The sequence below is a fragment of the Rhinoderma darwinii genome, chromosome 10, assembly GCF_050947455.1.
Source record: "Rhinoderma darwinii isolate aRhiDar2 chromosome 10, aRhiDar2.hap1, whole genome shotgun sequence".
Classification (NCBI taxonomy): Eukaryota; Metazoa; Chordata; class Amphibia; order Anura; family Rhinodermatidae; genus Rhinoderma; species Rhinoderma darwinii.
In genome coordinates this window covers 37,586,638-37,607,552 of record NC_134696.1, presented here as the reverse complement: position 1 = coordinate 37,607,552, position 20,915 = coordinate 37,586,638, and the positions used below count along the sequence as shown (strand labels likewise).

General features: G+C 40.3%; 1 protein-coding gene across 1 annotated transcript in view; it reads left to right on the top strand.

Annotated features, from left to right (window-relative positions):
- The window catches only part of ZBTB16 (zinc finger and BTB domain containing 16), a 108,264-nt gene that overhangs the window by 2,711 nt on the left and 84,638 nt on the right, over positions 1 to 20,915 (top strand). The window contains exon 2 of the mRNA XM_075839743.1: positions 3,206 to 4,506. Within this exon, the coding sequence (XP_075695858.1) occupies positions 3,278 to 4,506 (1,229 nt within the window). The 5' untranslated portion in view covers positions 3,206 to 3,277. The remainder of the gene's footprint in view (positions 1 to 3,205; positions 4,507 to 20,915) is intronic.

Below are 20,915 nucleotides of genomic sequence, written 5' to 3'. Positions count from 1 at the left end.
GATGATCTCTTTATCTTGGCACTTCTGTTGGGCTGTGTGTGTATATGAAGTTATTTGAAGGGAATAGCCATTCTTGTGTGGCCATGAGGAGGCGCTGTACTACATTTTGGAGCCTTTTTAGAAAGTATTTTTTAGGAAATGTTGTCAATTATAGGCAAAATACCTTTTTTAAACTTAACAAATATGAGAGCACTAGTGATCATCAGTGACTGGATGCTACGCATTGATTATTATAATATTAATAATAATATTTGATACAGTTTTAACAGATTTGAAAAAACTATAGCAGCAGATCTGTAAAATGACCGGTTTGCTGTTGGTAACTGAATACCTATATGGTAATATGTCCTATGAATATTCAGTTCCTTTAAAGGTCACTGTGTCTTTAACTTATTATATAGTATGATGCATTGCCCTATTTTTTTAGGATATTTGTTGGCTTTAAATCTGTGGCTTTGTTTTAATTGTTTGTGTGGGGGGGGGGGGGGTGTATTTGTTCTATTGCCAGTCCTCAGGCTGCACTTTTATCAAGTGCTTAATTTTAATATGTGTACAAATATATAACTAAAAAGAAATGTGTATTTGGGTGGATATCTTATATATTTTTTTTTGTGTATGTTTTTGTATTTAATGCTTGAGCTTACTATTAGGCAGGATTTACTGTAAAAACGAGCGCTCCTCCCTGTAATTATGTAACGCACATGGGATATTATTATTTACCCCTTTCCTGAGGTGCGATGCAACAATAGGTTTAATGTTAAAGCTTTACGCTTTGTACTTTTGTTACACAAACTTCAATTGTCACCATTATTCTGAGTCTGACAAGTCCAATAAAGCATCTCTCCAGACTGCATGTTCTTTTGTTACTGAGTAAAGCAAACCTGTGTTTATGGCTGTTGGTTGTTTGTGTGAGAGAGTTGGAAACCAAAAAGTAAACACCCACCCCGATGTTACTAATTTATAGTGATTGGTTGCGTTTTGACAACTTTATACTTTGTTTTATTTAATTTTTTTTTAAATTCTTCGTTAAGCGGTTTACTCGTATATCTTGACTAGTGCTGTTCAAGAATAGGAACTTAACAAAAGTGATGTCGCTTACTCGGTGTTGTAGGACAAGAAGCCATAGAACCCTCATACTTGATGTTCTGTACCTCAAGGACGAACCTACCGTTGGTGCAACCTTGACAGCTGTAGGGGGGGGGGGGGCGCACTGGCACCTTAGAAGCAGCTTTCTGCTGTCTAAAAGATTGCATATTAGGGACTGATCTGATGACACTGGCTCTCAATTTTTGGTGAATTTGTAAAGACGTAAGGGCAGGGTGTTCTTGGATGAGATATTGGAGGTTAAGGGCCCCCCCCCCCATACTGTTCTTGCACATTAGCCCTCTGCTGCCTATGTCCGTCCCTTCTGCACTTACTCCATGTGGATGGAAATTTGTGTATTAATTGCAAATGGAAAATATTTGCTATAAGTATTTTGCCCACCGTTGGAGGTGGTCCATGACTTCTATCTAAATTGAAATAGTATTCGTAGTATTTGATATTGTGTTTTCAACACTTTTAAAAATTTATTTTTAAGTTTGTGCCTTTTTTTAAAATCATTTAACCTCCCCACCAAATAAGTCAAAGAACGGTTTATTTTGTACTCTTTGCATTATACTGTTGCAGCTTTTTGTCCAGACGTTGGTTGAACACTTCAGTGTAATAAGGGCTTTGTAGGAGGCTGCAGACTTGATTGTTAAATTTTTCACTTCAGAGACTTGTAGCCAAGTACATATTTTGGAACAAAGTTATTATACTGTAGATCTTTGGAATGATTTTTCCAAGCATAGATTTTCTTGTTCAAAAAGGCATACAGTTTCAAAGTGGTGCCCATTGACTTGTTGTGTCTGATTGTGACCACATATAGAAGTTAGTGAGTGACTGTAAAGCATGAGTTCAAAATGGTGAACTTGCTAACAGACGCTGACTGCTAGTGATGACTTTATATACAGATGTAGCAGAGCTGAATTAACCTTAAGAGATTTATATTGTGCATCGGTCAGATAAACCCTTTAACCTGCAGTCCTATATAAAACGACTGCACCAAATAAAATCTGTAATACCCCTAGTTATAGTATCATGAATTAACTTCTGCTCGTTGCACCATCATCATGTTGGTTCTACTGGCGTGCTTCTCTATTTGTAGATCACAAGTCCCCTGATTTATCTGTAAAGTGTTTTTCGCTAGTATGTCTTCTAGAACATAGATTCTTTTTTTCTCTTTCTCTTTCTTTCTAGCCTGTAATTGGCCAAAGATTTTTCATTTTTAGTGTGCAAGACTAGAATTTGTTGGTATTCTTACGTTCTTGTGGCTCATTGTATAACTTTGTATATTTACCAATATTTTTTGGGGATTTCCACCTTTGGAATGTCAAGATCTTTGCCATTGGTCGGGATGGGGGGGGGGAAAGCATTCTTACTCAATCATTTGTTATGTCACTAATGAAGACATTACACATCATTGCGCCTAGCAGAAATCCCTGTGGAACTCCACTTGCTAACCTTTTCTACGCTGAATCTTTTGCATCTACTAGAACTCCTGACCCCTGTCCTTCAACAGATTTTATGTCTCTTGTATTATCTTCAAGTTCCATCATGTGACACAGACTGTAAGGTCACTCTTCACTAAGTAAACTTTTGGTCCTATTTGAACAAATGTCTGCCTAGAGGGAAAAAAATTCTAAATATATATTTTTACATTTCTTCAGTTTGAAATGGTATTTAAATAAAGTATTTCCAGGTTTAGTATTTTTGACAACTGGGACAGATCTTGAATAACGTTTAGAAACCCATACTGTTGTGTGTTATGGTGTAGCAATCAGGGCGACTTTAGTTTTGTTTTTTTTACGCCTCCCTGATGGTGAACCATATAGCGCCCCAATAATATAATCATACAGTTTACAAATAAAACTGCCAAACCAATTTACTAGGGAATGAAGCTGCAAGTTCTGCCCCCTTCAGTAATGACACATGATGGCTCTATGCCATCACATAGGCCACCCCTGGGAGCACCATAGGAAGAAGTCATTGTATGGTTACCATTTTGGGTAAAAAAAAAAGTTAACTTTTGTAGAACATATAACCTGTTTACATATTTTTTTTTTTTCAGTGCTTCAACTTTGTGCTCATCATCGTGACTGAACTATTTTTATTCTATTCATAGGTCCATTGGTTTCAGAGTTTGGCCCATCGTATCAAGCAACAGAGAGACTAATGACTAGACGCCAGGAGAATTATGGATTTGACTAATATGGGTATGCTGCAGTTGCAAAACCCCAATCACCCCTCGGGGCTTCTCCTAAAAGCCAACCAGATGCGGTTGGCGGGGACGCTCTGTGATGTGGTGATCATGGTGGATACTCAAGAGTTTCATGCCCATAGGACAGTATTGGCTTGTACCAGTAAGATGTTTGAGATACTCTTCCACCGTAGCAGCCAGCATTACACATTGGACTTTTTGTCGCCAAAGACTTTTCAACAGATTTTGGAGTACGCTTACACTGCCACTCTGCAGGCCAAGGTGGAAGATTTGGACGACCTCCTGTATGCAGCAGAAATTCTAGAAATTGAGTATTTAGAAGAGCAATGTCTGAAGATCCTAGAAACCATTCAAGCTTCAGAAGAGAATGATGGAGATCTTTGTACAAGCGAGAGGGCCATGGATGATGAAGAAGACAGAAAATCAAGATTTATTAAAAGCATGTTAAACGCAAAACATTCCAGTGAAGAAAGCGGTTATGCCAGCATGGGAAATCCGAGCTTGGTGGATCAAAGTCCATCGGTGTCAACGTCTTATGGGCTTTCTGGTATGAGCCCAACAAAGACTGCTGTGGATAGTTTAATGACCATTGGTCAGTCGTTGCTCCAAGGAGCACTGCAACAGAATGCACTAGACTTGCACTCCGCTAGCAGACTTCAAAGTCTTTCAGAGGTGAAGACAGAAGTTATGCAGGTTGATGAAGGCACTAACCATGATAGTCCAACTGGAGAATCCAGTACATCTGGTGGAGACAAATCAGATGAAAAGGCTAAGGAGAGTCCAGGAACCCCGACCCGCAGCAGTGTCATCACAAGTGCTCGAGATCTCACCTTTAACCGTGATGAGAATGCTCCAGATCAGGCTTTGGAATTGAGTCAAGGTTTTAACTTTGGACAAGATCATGCAATTTCCCATGCCGAGAAACATCTTAGTGTCTACTCCGTCCTACCAAACCATAAGGGTGAATCAATGATCAGTGTGCCAACATCTATGGCTTCTGCTCTTCATATGCAACCTGCTCTGGCTGTGTCAATGGACTTTAGTGCTTATGGTGGTCTTCTTCCCCAAGGCTTCATTCAGAGAGAGTTATTTAACAAGTTAGGTGAACTTGCAGCGGGGATGAAGAACGACGGTAGAAACATCAGTGAACGATGCACCGTCTGTGGAGCAAATCTTCCAGACAATGACTCTGTGGAACATCACAGGTAAGATTATTTAATTGGTCTGTAACATGAACATGATGCTTAATCTTTGTATAATTTAGCTCCTTTTATAAGTTCAGTGTGATTGACAAAGTTCAGCGATGCTGGATAATGATGATAATTCTGAGCAGATAGAAATAAGCCCAGCTTCGTTCTGCACAATAAAATGACGTGACCAGGATTAGCTCATTGTTCTTTAGTGTGTGCTTTCTTTAAACCACTGAAGGGTTCACATTATATCACACAAACATGTCTATGTACCTTAAATCGTGGATGAAAACTTAGTTTGGATATTGGAGCTTTTATACATCAGTGGTAATTAACTTAAAAAGTTATGGGTCAGTAGCAAATTTTTAGGCACCGTTCCTCACCCCTGGGGTATTTTTAAACAGCTCAACATGGTCCGTGTAAACGTGTGCCGATCAATGAGGCTGCTCGTTTGCTCCTTTCACAAGAAGCTAGTATGGGGACGAGCGCTCACCCCCCCCCCCCCAAACATTTCTAATGTCTGCAGCACGTCTCGTTTACACAGGACGATGTGCCGCCGACAACAATAATATTTTGGTCACTTTAAAACTATGCAATCAGCCATTGAATGAGCGTTTGGTCGTTCATCGGCCGATCGTTCCCCTGTCTACCCAGGGCAATTCTCAGGAACGAGCTTTCTGTGAATGCTCATTTGCCCGATAATAGGGCCCTTTTACACCGGCTAAACACCTATAATCCCTAAAAATTTTATGTTTAAGATTAGAAAAAGAAGGATCTGTTTTTTGTTTTAGGGTATGTGCACGCACAAACTCAATAACGTCTGAAAATACGTAACTGTTTTCAAGGGAAAACGGCTCCTGATTTTCAGACGTTTTTTTTATTTTTTTTTAAGCCACTCTCGATTTACACTGCGTTTTTTTTATGCCTGTTTTTGGAGCCGTTTTCTATAGTCTATGAAAAACTGCTTCAAAAAACGTCCTAAGATGTGACATGCATTCTTTTTCGCGGCCGTTTTTATACACGGCCGTTTTTCAAAACAGCCGCGTAAAAAACGGCCCGTAGGAACAGAGCGCCGTTTTTCCCATTGAAATCAATGGGCAGATGTTTGGAGGTGTTCTGCTTCCGATTATTTTATTTATTTTTTTTCTGATGTTTTTCGGGCATTTACGGCCCGAAAAACAGCCGAAAATAGGCCGTGTGAACAAACACCTAGAGTGGCACTGATCTCTCCCCCACCTATCTTTATTTTATTTGAAGACTATTCTTAGGGTATGTTCACACGAGGGCGTCCGTTACGGCTGAAATTACGGGGATGTTTCAGCCTGAAAACATCCCCGTAATTTCAGCCGTAGCGGCATGTGCAGGCGCCTGAACGCCGCGTCCATTACGGGCGTAATTAGCGCTGCTATTCATTGGAGTCAATGAATAACGGCTCCAATTACGGCCAAAGAAGTGACAGGTCACTTCTTTGACGCGGGCGTCTATTTACGCGCCGTCTTTTGACAGCGGCGCGTAAATTACGCCTCGTGTGAACAGACCAACGTCTGCCCATTGCTTTCAATGGGCAGATGTTTGTCAACGCTATTGAGGCGCTATTTTCAGACATCATTCTGGGAAAAAATGCCCGAATTACGTCCGTAAATAGGCCGTGTGAACATACCCTAATGCGTTCTTGACTACTAGAAAACTGGTGTAGAACATTTTTAGAACTGGTGCAAATTAATTATGTGCCAAGTGTAAACCTCAATAATTAGTATGTTCATCTATTATTGTATGTGGTACATGTTAATAAAGGTTGAACATCCTGGCATGAAATTTTGGTAAATAATAGGGAATGAGAACATTGAAACTGGTGTTAGAATGCAGGGTATGTTTTGGGGCTCGTCTACATTTATCATCCAAGGAAATCAAAGATTAAAAGATCAGACTTAGGCCTTATTTACACTAACGTGTTTCACGTCCGTGATACGCGCGTGAAAAATCACGTGTGTCGGACGGACCCATATAACTCAATGGGGCTGTTCAGACAGTCCGTGAGTTTCACGCTACGTAAAACTCACGACATGTCCTATACTTGAGCGTTTTTCGCGCATCACGCACCCGCTTCCATGTGCCGCGCGTGTTTCGCGCTACAGTTGAAGAAAATAATAAAACTACCTCTTTCATTTATGTTTCTAAACATTAAAACCGCATGTCCTAACGAAGCCATGCGCGCAAAACGGACACTTTCGTGTGAATCTCGCCTTAAGATAGCCATACTGTGGCAAACGTCCGCCTTTGGCCGCAATGTTAAAAAAAGAAACGCATATACTGCGTGGTATGCATATATTTTTTTTTTTTCTGTTCATTTTACTTGTGGTAGCGCACTGTATAGGAAAGTGCAGAAAAGGACACTCTTCAGGCCTCTGTTGGGCGCATGGGGGCCTATGGCTAGGTACGGTATACGTTCCAGGAGCTTTCCTGGTGCATATGCCGAACATGCTCCTGAAACAAGATGTGAACGTCTCCTAGATAAAGGGTTCACAATCTTGTGAGCCTCATCAAAAATGTTAAAATATTACATGCGGAAATACACAATCGTTTCATTTTGCACATAAATATTTCAGTTTGAACTTTGACACGCTTGTATTGCATCGCCCAAATTGGCGTTTTTCTAGCTATATGATAAGTCTATAATATTGTTGGTGTGGATGTCCTATTGTAGCAAGTGCACATGGTAATACCTTAAGACTCCTATGGTGAGCCACAGAGTGGGGGGGGGGGGTAACTGCTCGGGGACCACTGCTTTAGGGCGGATTCAGACGAACGTGATTTTTGTCCGTGCAGCCCGCGTGGTATTCATGCGGGTCACACGGACCTAAACAAGGCTATGGGGCAGTGCAGACAGTCCGTGAGTTTTGCGCAGCGTGAGTCCGCTGCGTAAAACTCACGACATGTTCTATATTTAGGCGTTTTTCGCGCATCACGCATGCCTCACGGAAGCACTTCCGTGGGACAAGCGTTATTCGCGCAACAGCAGTAAAAGAATGAATGTAAACCGAAAAGCACCACGTGCTTTTCTGTTTACAAACATCCAAACGGAGTGTCATAATGATGGCGGCTGCGCGCAAAGCACGCAGCCGCGCATCCATATGAACAGGACACACGGAGCTGACACGCTGCTGCCACGTGCGCAAAACGCAGCGTTTTGTGCGCGCGCAAAACGCAGCTTTTTGTGCGCGCGCAAAACGCAGCTTTTTGTGCGCGCGCAAAACGCTCACGTTCGTCTGAATCCGCCCTTAAATTGTCAAAATTGCCGGCCTCTGCCATAGTGTGTAAACTTCATACATTACATGTTACATTTCTGACCAGTAGGCTGCATGTGGCATTACAGAATCGGTTTGCCAAAAACATGTCTGTTTTATAATTAAAGATCAATCGCTTTTTTAAACCCTTTACAAAAAAATCTCCCAATGACTCAGTTGATTTGTAAAGATTCGTGTTAATACCTCACATGCAGCATTTCTGCTTTCTGACAGTAGTACGTTCCATGTGGTAGATCTTCATGGCACCGATCATGACCGATTGAAACACCTCGTTTATTAGAACCAATTGAAGGTGTTTTTCTTTTGTTTGGTTTTCTTTTCTGGGTAGAATAATGTATTTCGCAAAATAATAATCTGATGGAACGAAGGCTAAATAAAGCCAGATAGTGGAATTTGTCATATTACAAAAAAAACAAAAAAACAAACATTCCTTTTTAAAATCCATGGGAATGTTAATAACATTTCACTAACATTTATTTCTATGCATAGGACTGAACAGAGTGATGTGAAAAAAAAAAGAAAAATTCTACCATACAGACACTCGCCCACTTGGGAGGATAGAACCTCTTTGTTTTATTTTTTATTTTTTTTGTCCTCAGGTTGGCACTGCCATACCTACTAGTTTAGCTGTGGTTACTTTTTCTTCTTCTTAGCAGCTGGCATTAAATGTAAGGTAAATGGCACTTGATAAGACCACATCGGTGGTGTGTGCATTTTTTTTTTTTTTTTTTTTTTTTTTTTTTTTGTGTGTAACCATCATCTCTTTAAAACTTGTCCTGCAATTTTCGATAATGTGTCTCATTTGGAGACCATTCAAAATGACATTTAATTGTGTTCTGTTTTCCACCTGAGCGTACTGTTTTATAAATGTTCCAGCGCATACGCAAATGATCTGTGCCCAATTATATAACCTCCACAATGTAGGGACCTCTTTATTTTTCCCACATGCAGTTTGTACCCGTATCCAAATCTAGGCTGCCACTTCATCTGTACAGTACAAACTGTCACATCAGAAATAATTTGTACAAACTTCCAGATCTTAATCATAGGGAACAGGGAACTGTAAAAGGACACAATGTACTAGTTAAACACTGTAGCCTATTGGCCATTCACAAAAGTTAATCATCAGAGCTGTACATAATGAGATGCTAGGTGTGGGATGGAAGAGCTGGCTTGCCGCACGTGAGGTGTGGTGTACTTTAGTGTAACATTTTGTTCTTTTCATTACCCAACGATTAAAAGGTACAGTACAGCGGTTGAACATTTGTGGGTGTGTTTGTACATTAAATTCATTTTGACTGATGATGCATGCAATATGTATTGACTGTAATAATTGCTTGCCTGTTTACTATTGACGTACATTAGCTGACTATTTTATAAACGAGACCTGCTTTAATTTATGAATCCAAGAAAAGATGATGATGATGAGGTGGTGTTCATCTATAAAGCAAAGGTCCTGTGTGTGTATATAGCGTAACTGTATACTGGATGAAGTCGTCATCATCTCATGATAAAAAAAAAAAGTTTGTAACAACATGTAAATAATCCCTTTTAGGAAATATGTTGTGATGAATCTCAAAACTTTGATACAGGAGATTTGGGTTTGAAGAAAGTTAGGTGACAACCGCTGTGCCATCTGTAATAATGGTTAACATTTGGCCCCTGCGCTACCAAGGAGGATAAAGCTTTAATTTAGCAACTGTATCGAGTCCTAGTATATGACGGCTTATGATGTCATCACTTAGGTTTTGTAAAGGAAAATCTCTATATCTTAAAGGACACTCATTCTACATTATTTGGATCTTGGACTACTAATATAAAGATCACTAAACTTCTATCGGCTGCTGACGAACTCTGGTCCCAAGTTTTCAAAACCATAAAGGATCTTGCAATATCACCCTTTTTTTTGTAATTTTATTTTTTTATTGTCTTCTTTGGTACACCCTGAAAAGAATCACATATGCACAGAGTGTATTCTCTACCTTGGGGAAACCACCTAGGACCCTGTTTACGTTGCATTGTTTTTTTGGTCTACGATTCCTACATACGCCGTGAAGCGCTCCCGCTGTGTAAGTTAAACATGGGCTGCTATGCCATCTTTAACTTCTACGTCATGAGAATTTTATGATGTATACGTTTAACAGAAGCCTGCGATGTATGCCGTACAGTGGCATACATCAACCTTAGACTTCCCGTTTTTTTAAAACAAAACTTGTAGCTTTCCTGGTGCACATGTTCCTCATAGACCTTGTTCACATCACGTTTTTGCCCGAACTCTGGTCTGTACTGTTCACATTATGCCACCCTTACCCATTATCCACTCTACATTGCTTTAAAAGTCATGTAACTGTTGAAGTGGTACCTGCCCCCCCCCCCCAGGGAATGGCACCACCAGTTGTCTTGGGAAGGGGGGGGGGGGATACTACTATTGAAGATCTCAGCATGGGCTGTAGTGGGGTAACACTAACTCCACTTTAATATTGGTGGCATGTCTAGTCTGAGACGATGAAGAATTGTGTGATCTCTTGCTTAGGTTGCTGTAGCTTAACATTGGTGGATGACCTAAAAAAAACTTGGTGTCCTCACACTTGCTCAGAGCAGTTTGAGCAGATCAAGTGTTTTAAAATGCAATTTTAAAATATATAACCGTGTAGTTGAAGCTAAAAATGTTGACTTCATGTCCTCTCTCCAGCCCCCGCATTTTAAAATACTGCTTTGCAAACCTAGTGATGAAAGTAGAAAAAGTGGTTTTTGAAAGTGCGTGTACTGGGGAGCGAGACTTTTCTCTGTATTGGCAGAAAATGTTAAACTTTACATGCACCAGCCCATTTAAAGGTAGCAGTTCTCATGATTTCATGTAATCTCATATTTTGTGCACATTACTCACCCTTGACAGTTCAGTGTTCTCGGATTAAGTGGCGTTCACCTTGTTCTCTTACAGTAGATTCCTGTACACGGAGTCAGGTTTTTATTATAGCTGTGGTTATATTGCTGTACAACAGCTCTTTATGTATTTGTACAATCCAGGTAAGGCAGGGTTAAGGAATGCGTTACATTTTTTTAAAATTAGTTGTAGCTAAAGGATCCTTGACTACTTTGCAAAACTGAAGACTCCTACTAATGTAAACATGAATATAAGCCGTCTGTATAGTATAGAGGGCTTAAAGGCTATGAATCTTTGAAATAATTTTTTATTTTTTTTATTCCAAAATGTATCAGTGTGATTATCAAAATACTACTTTATTCAATAATTTTTACTTTTGCGATACAGCTGCTTTTGTGTACTTGACACCGAGCAGCTGTATCGTGCGTGAAGACCTGAATCTGTCAGGTCCACGGGATTGACTGACTGGTTCAGTGACAGCGGGTCACGCAGGACCCACCTGTAATCTAACTTAGATGTTCTTAATCCTGCGTGTCCGAGAACCGCAGGGCCTGCTAACACTGAACCCGTTTGTCCTGCGGGCCTGACCGATACAGGTTTCCTCGCTAGATACAGCTGATCTGTATACAAAACAGCTGTATCTCAAAGTAAAGATATATATATATATATATATATATATATATATATATATATATTTTTTTTTTTATTTTTTTATAAAAAGTATTTTGAAAGTTACACCAATCACACGGATAGTGGGTGTTTTTTGTTTTTAAACAAAAATGTCTATTTCAAAGGTGTACATAGCCTTTAATACTGTAGGACATCATTCACCTTATTAGACTGTAGCATGTTCTTTCTCTATAAAGCTGTAATCTACAAAGGATAAGACTCAAATGACTGAGGTCCCATCGGCAGGATTCCTCAATTCAGGCTGTAGTCTCTTGAGCCCACATTTGGGACAATCCATGTACAACTGTAGAAATTTCAAAGCGCTGTGCTTATGATATTTCATGGGGGGGTGGGGGGGTGGAGATGTCTCCCTGCAAAGATTGATTTGAAGATGGTGGTCTTAATTACTGAGCTGTTTAACCCCATGCGGACTCATGTCGCCACCATTCGAGAAGAGCAGAACCGTCACAATTTGTCATGTTCAGCTCAATACTTCTCCCCCACTGTTTATGTAATTGTGTAACCTTAGTGTACTGCATGCACCTCCGCCTTTTAAAATGAAAATTCCAATCTGATAGTATATCCACTATTCCAAATGACGTATCTGTATCAAAATGTGCTTGCCCCAAAAATGTAATGTATTTGTTAGAAATCTTATCTGTCTTTAGAGTGGGTAAGCATATGCTTGTGTAGTTATTTGGTCCATAGATGGTGTCTTCTATGCCAGCCTCCCATTAGAAGTATTTACTTCCTTCCGCCTTGGAGATTTTCCTCTTGTTGCATTACAACCTAGAATTTAAAATAAATTTTATGGCCGTGACAAAATAGTCCAAATTATTAGGGTATGTGTACACGTCCGATACGCCTGAAATTATAGAGCTCGTTTCAGGAGAAAACGGCTCCGGAATTTCAGACGTAAAGGCAATTGCAAGAGTTTTTCGCAGCGTCTATTACGGACGTAAATAGGGTGTGTGAACCCAGCCTTACAGTAGAACAAAAAAAAAGCCTTTGTTTTTTTTTAAAATAAAGTGAGTGCATATTTTTTCACCACCTTTTGCTATGAAAATTCTAAATAAGGTCTGGTCAAACTAACTTCAGAAGTCCCGTAATTAGTTGAATAAGATCCTACTGTGTGCAATCCAAAGTGTCACATGATGTCAGTATAAATACACCAGTTCTGAAAGGCCCCGGAGTCTGAAATACTCCTAAGCAAGCAACATGAAGACCAAGGAGATCTCCAAACAGGTCTGAGACAAAGTTGTGGAGAAGTATAGATCAGGGTTGGTTTATTAAAAAAATAAAATTAAAAATATCCCAAACTTCGAACGTTTCATGGAGCAATGTTAAAATTTATTATAACAAAATACAAAGAATATGGCACAACTACAAACCTGACAAGAGAAGCTGCCCACCAAAAGTCAGACCGGGCAAGGAGGGCATTCAGAGATTCAACAAAGAAACCAACCATAACACTGAAGGAAATCCAATGATTCACAGCGGAGATGTAACTATCTGTCCATAGAACCACTAGAAGTTGTACACGCCACAGAGGGGGGGGGGGGGGACTTTTTGGAAGAGTGGCCAGAGTAAAGCCATTGGTTAAAGAAAAGCATAAAAATAAACCACACATTTTGAGTTTGCCAAACACATGGAAGAATGTCATCTGGTCGGGTGAGACGAATATTGGGAAACAATGTGTGGCTCAAACCCAACACTTTCCATCACCCCGAGAGCACCACTTTTACATTGAAGCGTGGTGGTGGCAGCATTATGCTGTGTGATGCTTTTCATCATCACGGACTGTAAAACTGATCGGGATTGAAGGAGAGATGAATAATTGTAAATACAGGGCAGTTCTTGAGGAAAACCCATTTGTCTACCACAGATTTGAGACCTGGACGGAGGTTCACCTTGCAGCAGGACAATGACCCTAAACATACGGCTAAAGGTAAAGGAGTGGTTTAAGGGGAAACCTTTGTGTCTTTGCTTGGCTGAGTCCTAGCCAAGAATTCCATCCAATGAGAATCTGTAGCCTGACATGAAGATTGCTGTACACCAACATCACCATCTAACTTGAAGGAGTTTGAGCAGTCTCGCCTGGAAGAATGGGCAGAAATCCCAGTGTCTAGATGTGCTAATCTAATAGACATGCCCCATCTTAAATTGCAACAAACGGTGGCGCCATAAAGTATGGATTTTCAGGGGGTGACTAGATCTGCACATTAAAGTTATGAGTTTTTTTTTTTTTTGTTTTTTTTTTCAATGTTTGTGCCACAGTAAAAAATATTTTGCACCTTCAAAGTGGTGGCCATGTTGTATAAAGCAAATGGTTTGAACCTACAAAAAAATATATTCACTGTTGTAATGCAACGAAACAGGAAAAACACCAAGGAAGGAGGTGAATACTTTCGCAAAGCATTGCATCTGTGCATAATTGAATGGATCTGTTCACTAATCCCACTCACTTCTATAGGGTTCAAACTGATGACAAATTCATCTGACATCTATAGATCTGGTAAAGGAACACAGCTAAAAAAAAGCAATTGATACAAACTCAGAATTTTAAATCCTAATTTTTCCAATGCGTTTGAATCCTAAATAAAAGTGATTTAAAAATAGAAATAATAATCGGGAACCCAGCATAAGAAAGCCTGCTACAGGCACAGAACTACATGTATAAATATTAACCAGCATTGCTGCTTTCATACAGCAGTCCTCGACAGACCTGTGATCGTCACTCATACCTTCCTTCTATGCACTTCCCTCCACCCACATTTTGGTTCTGTTTAAGCAACAATTGTGGCTACAGATTGAAGGTGCGAAGATAAAAAATTCAGAATCATCAGTACACAGGAAAAAAAAAAAAAAGGTGTAATCTTCACTGCTTTGTGACCTTTTTTGGCTTTGACCGTGTCACTGGGTTGGTCCTCCTAAACTATAAAGAGTTATTTCCCAATGAAAAGACCCAAAACAGATTCTGATCTCTTGTATGTCAGGTAGTTAGGTCCCTTTTACAGTGGGCAGTTATCGGGCAAACGAAAAGCCGATCCACGAGCAAATGCTCGTTTATCGGCTGATTTGTATTGTTTCGGCAGCCTAAAATATTTTTGTCGGCAGCACATCTCCCTGTATATACTGGGAGATGTTCTGCCGACATGATTAGAAATATATGGGGACGAGAGATCATAGTAACCTGCGTCATGTTAATTTATGCCTCGTTTTCGTTATTTTTCTGCTGCAGGTTCTCTCCATTGCATTCAATTGGGAGGTAAAACCTGCAACAAATAGCTAAGTGTTGCAACTTTTTGTTTGTAAAATGCTGCTGTTCCGCAGCCAAAATTGCAACTCTGAAAGAAAAAAGTTTATACTTACCATCAGGGCGTCCTTATAGTGGCTTTCTTCTGTTCTTCTTCCAGCCTGGCCTCCTGGGATGACCTTTCATGCCATGTGACTACTGCAGCCAATCACGGGCTGCAGTGGTCACATGGGCTGCACTGTGATCCCAGGAGGCTGGACTGCATGGAGGGGTGTGTCGCCATGACTACAGCCCGGGGTAAGTATGAACTAATGTAGGCATATCTGCAGATGATTTCATTATATCTTCGTGGTTTCTCACTCACTCATTATATCCTCACAATGACCATTAGGAGTTGTTGGCGGACTTCATCTGACTGCATTTGCCAGCTTTTGCAATAATCCTTTTTGGCCTGGTTTATCAGACTTGCTATGCAGCATGTGGTGTTGTTGAATAATATATATGGTGATCTTGGACTAACTGCAAACCAAGGGTAGAGATTCTATATGGTTTTTCAACGTTTTTGCTTCAGTTTTGTGCAACGTTGTAAAGTGTTTTTGAATTTGACAATGCTCTATATTTGACCAGGAGGCAGGTCCTGTAAGCCTCCGTACAGAATGGCTCGTGAAACCTATAGATGTTAGTCTTTTGCGAATTGTGTTGAGGTAAATTAAGAACTAAGTGGTTTTAATATAGCTTTCTATTTTAGCGGTAACTCCTGATTAATACCAGCAACCGAATGATCCTGTTTATTGTTGGCACCTGGTATGAGAGTCTCCGTAATGGAAGCCAGTCCCTTGGCCTGCACTCCCTTTGTGAGGAAGGCTGTGATTAGTCTGTTTCATTCTTTCTCGGCCCTTGGCCTGGCTCAGGAAATGAAGGTTCCCCTCCCAGCTGACCTGAGCTGGGTAACCTTTGCCAGTGCCCTGTCAGGCTCCTGGGATTTGGAGCAGGGCCTCCTATACTGAAGAGAAGCAGGGAGCACTAATAGGCTGAGGTGACTTATTTATGGGCTGTTAGAAGAAGGATATGGGGGATTGTTTAACTGGTTACATCCCATCTGGATTTTATATGAATATGTGCACATATTTTGTATGTATTTAGCTCATTGATCTGTCACGGTACAAGAGGAAATTTAGTAGACCATTCATGAATGTGGTATCCCTTCTTCCCAAACTTATTGTTATAAAATGTGACCTCCATTGGGTGGAAAACAAAAATAAACCCAGTTTGACACCAGCAAAGTTTTCTTTGTTTTTTAGGTAACCAAGTTATGTTGCGTATTTCCTTTTTTATTTTTACTATTAAACTGATGGGTGGCCACAATAAGTCTCCTACTGCTTTCTCTACAGTTTAGTATTTATCATCGACTCCAAATTTTTTGGGCTGATTTTATTTTATTACATGTATAAGGAAATCGTATTATTTCATACATAGTTTTTTTTTTTTTCTTGTTTTACCTGCAAACTTTTCTTCCACTTCTTCAATTACGAAGAAAACTCTTAGGTGTTTCTTTAGTAGAGGATTGCTATCATTTTGGTATCGTTAATCCCTCTTCATTTGGGTAAAGTGGCAAGTGTTGGTGTTTGGGGTTAAATTTAGTGGCAGGCAGTTCACTTTAATGGTCTGTAATTGCTTCCAGATCAGGCAGGAGGAGGTGGGGGTGTTCTGGTGATATGGATTAAGGTGCTGGTAAACCTCTTCCTGCTAATGTGTCCTTATTCTTTCATTCATTCCAGAAGTGTTACACCTTAACTTCACTAAAGGTGTTTTTGTATTTTTTTTCTGTTTTTACTTTTTCTTTTGCATGTGAGGGATTCAAAAACTAGGTACTAAAACCACTTGTCATGTTATGGTCCACTATAAGGTGGATCTAGGGTGTCCTGAATTATTGATGAGACAAAGCTTTTTTTATTTTTTTCTCTTTAAAAAAATGAACCCATTATAAAATATTATTATTTCATTTAAAAAAAATTGTGTCCCAAAGGCTTATTTGTATTTCCTTAAAGGTATGATCTGTACTGCTTTAAGTAATTCTATTGTGATATATCTTTACTTTGATGCAGGATGGTTTTTTTTTTTTGTCTTTTTGAAGATTATAATGTTTATTTATTTTTATATTTAAAATGTCTTTTAATCGGTTCAGCTGATAAATCAGACCACAGGGTTATCAGTCAATCTGCTGCACGTATGCTGTTCCAGCCATGATGCTTTATTCTACAAAGATAACTGCTTGAGGGGTGAAGGAGGGGGATATCTGGCTTAAAACAAAAGCTGAGATGCAGGTATCAAAGTTTGGGTTCAGCTCAATGCTTTTTTTTTTTTTTTTTCTCCTTTCCTTAACCCTGTTCATCTAACATGATTTTTACAGATGCGTAAAAATTAAAAAACCATTAACTAAAGTAATAGTAATAACCTGATCTTTCTGTGTGTTTTTGCCACAGGAGCATATCTAGTGTGATCTTGTTTTTCACTAGGAAAACAATTGCACCTTTTACAATGAACTCAAAGTATCAGCTGTAGTGTTAGTTTTGTGGCACCCATAACCGTTCACACTTCACTTTTTATTTTCACGCAGAAGTAAAGAAGGGAGCCCCTAATAAGTCTAGACCAGGCTAAGGCTTCGTTCACATCTGCACTAGGGTCCCGGTCTGACGTTCCATCTGAGCTTTCCCTCAGAAGGGACCCTGACTGAAACAAATTCAAACCGTAGGTTTCCATTTGCATCACCATTGATCTCAATGGTGACGGATCCGGTGCCAATGGCTTCCGTTTGTCTCAGTTGTTCAAGGCTTCCGTCGTTTTGATGGAATGAATATCGTAGTAGACTTTGGTACTTTGTAATTGCAGCATGTGCTCCTTTATTGGTATCTTAGGCTGCGTTCATCTGCGTCAGGGCTCCGTTCCGATGTTCCATTGGAACGGAGCCCTGACTGACACAAACAGAAACCAGAGGTTTGATTTCAATGGTGACGGATCCGGTGCAAGTGGTTTCCGTTTGTCTCAGTTGTCCACTGGTTCTGTCGTTTTGATGGAATGAATACCGATTACATTATTGATTCCGTCAAAACGACAGAACCCCTGCACAACGTAGACAAGCGGAAGCCATTTGCACTGGATCCGTCACCATTGAAATAAATGGTAATGGAAACAGAAGACTTTCCGTTTGTGTCCGTCAGGGCTCCGTTCCGATTTTCTTTGGAACGGAGCCCTGACACAGGTGTGAACGTGTCTTACTTTGTACCGTGGAGAAAACGTGTCTTCTAGCATACTGATGAATGTTAGTGAATAGATGCGGTGTGGAGGTAAGTAGTTTTATGGACAACAAGCCTGTCGTTCAGGGTATGTAACTTACTGCTTTTTGGGGCAGTAGTTGTCAACATGTCTCTATAGGAAATGCAAGGTTTCGCACAATTAAAATGCAGACAGACTGGGGATATAGATGAGATTCATATTGTTGCCGTGATGGTCTACTGTGCAGCTCGAGGGCAGTAAAGAACTATGGATATTTTAAGGCAACCATTTTTAAGTGAAGGGGTTAATCTAGAAACCACAACCCAGGGTATGCAGCTAATTAGCGGGCCACTTTGTCATCACCCTCTGTATATCTTAACCATTGCAAAAACTTCCTGAGAGTGATATACAAGCCTTAATTATGTGACATGTTTACTGACACTTAAGGACAGATAACAGGCGAACTATTCTATAACACAAGGGCTCAATGCTTATTATATATATATATATTTTTATTTTTTTTGTTGAGTTCTAATGCAATCGGAGATATATATATACACACAAACGTTGTTTGCAGGGTTTTTTAGGCTACACTACGGTACTGTGACCTCCTGAATACTGGGTTTCCATAGATGACATGCCCTAATAAAGAGAATTCTGGCTATTGATCTTGAGAGAGGTTCCAGGGTTCGAGCCGAAACGTCGCACCAGGGCGAATAAAGAAACTCACTTTTATTCACCGTTACTTGTGCTGCCTACTTTTGTGGCAATATAGAGTTGTTGTTGTTTTTGTTGTTTTTTTTTTTTGTTCCTATCCGTTTTAGGGAAAAAAATAAAAATAAAGTGTAAACCTAGTTTACAGACTAACGCTCCTGAAATACTTTGTGCTGTTCTTGACTATCGTATTCCTGCCCCCCCCCTTGTGTTTACATCTGTTCCCATCCCTGTACACATGTGCTCCGTATCAATGATCCCTGAGGCAGAGTTCTGCCCCCCCCCCTCCACCTTCCCTATTGTCTTCTGTCTACAGGGGGAATGTTTCCAACACGGAGCATGTTTCTCCAAAGACCAAACTTATTCCCTACGCTCAGTAAAACAATTAAACCTCACGCTCTTTTATATCACTGGCTAGAAATTGATTCAGACACCTGTGCTTTAGAATTTCTTCTCTCCCACAGTCTAACGCTTCTCGATTTAGCACACGCTATCTTTACATGTGTAACACCTCGGCGCAGCTCTGCTGTATTAATGTCTCAGGCTTTTGATTGTTAATGGGAGGAGGAGGATGATTCATTAGCACGTTCCTTCTAATTTGGCTCATTTATAAATAATGTATGGTGAGTAAGAAAATGAAAACTGTCATTTGTAGAAGGTACCGGTACTAGTGAGGTGTAGCTTTAATGAATAATTTTAAAGATTCTTTTATGCAATGTGCCAGCTATTAATTGGTTAACCATACATCTTCATATTGTAGGTTATTAATCCTTGTGTTATCCGATATATAGATGATGTGAAGCTGTGATCAACTTTGTGGCAACTTAGATATCCTGACCTCCCGACTATATGAATACAGTGCTAGAACTACAGTGAAGAATAACCCTTCATTAGGTAGAGCAGCAGGTACATGTAAGAGCCGTTCCATACGGCCACGTTTTAGCGTCTGAGTTATGACTGCAACAACCAGACCTTCCTTGGTTCTACTGAACTAGACTTAGATCACCAAACCTCACGGTGATCGAGATTTGTTTCAGTAGAACCGCTGGGGTTCTGGATGTTGTGGCTTTAACTTGCATCCTAAATTGTGCCTGTATTATGGCCATGTGAAACGAGCCTGTAATAGGAGGTTAACTCGCATGTTTCTTCCTCTTACGTAAAAAAATTGTTTGTATGGCTTTAGTTTGTGTGTATCAATTTAATGTTTACCCGCTATGCATGTCTTGTATTATGCCCTGTTTGGAATGCCATGTTTACTGTTCACATAGCTAGCCTTTGTTGTTGGAGGGCTGGCATGCCGTGTCATCACTGGAGGAGGAGGTACCAGGCATCAATGCGGGTCCAGGTAGATTCTGACGCTGACATCAGGAGGGGCTAGTGTAGAAGGGGAAGTTTGGCACCTTTTAGGGTATGTTCACATACAAACTCAAAAACGTCTGAAAATACGGAGCTGTTTTCAAGGGAAAACCGCTCCTGATTTTCGTAAAAAAAAAAATTTTGCTGCGTTTTCACTGCCGTTTTTGGAGCGGTTTTTAATAGTCTATGAAAAACTACCCAAGAAGTTTTCAAAACGGCCCATTGGAACAGAACATCGTTTTTCTCATTGCAATCAATGGGCAGATGTTTGGAGGCGTTCTGCTTCCGATTTTTAAAAAAAAATTTTTGTCTGTTTACGGTCTGAAAATAGGCCGTGTGAACATACCCTAAGAGTAGATTATGGCTACACGGCCTATGGTGCTGTGGGACCCAGTGTCTGCTGTATCAGCAGTTGAACTCTGTGCATTATGACCCTGTGTCTGCAGTTGGGCCCTGCTATCATAAAAGTGGCAGAGGGCTGTGACGTGTAGCAACGGAAATCCAGAGATGATTGGTGCATAGTTTGATCAGGGGAGCTGCTGTGACACTATTTGATTTGTGGCAGAGGCCAGAAGTCCTAAGTCCATGAGGGGTGTTTCCCCTAAACATGAATATCATGATTGTCACTAAGAGAGAAGTTGTGAACGAGAACCTGCTCTGTAGTTATGGAACCGTGGCTGGGTCTGTGCCGTTTTGGAAAGTGTCATCTCTGGGAGGAGGTTGGTGACCAGCGCTGCTTAGGAGGTGGCTGCCCTGAGGCCAAGCGAGCTGGCTGTTTTGCCCTTAGACCTAGTTTGGATCCTGTAAAGAAAGCATAACTAGGCCTGCTCAACTGTGCCAAGTGACGTAAAGTGGACGAAATCTTGTACAAGAGAGGATAGTGGGACATTCAATCCATAAGCGTTCTTAGAATCCAAGGCAAGTGGTAGTAAATAATCTCTCCGCCTGTAAGAAGAGTAGTTCTATT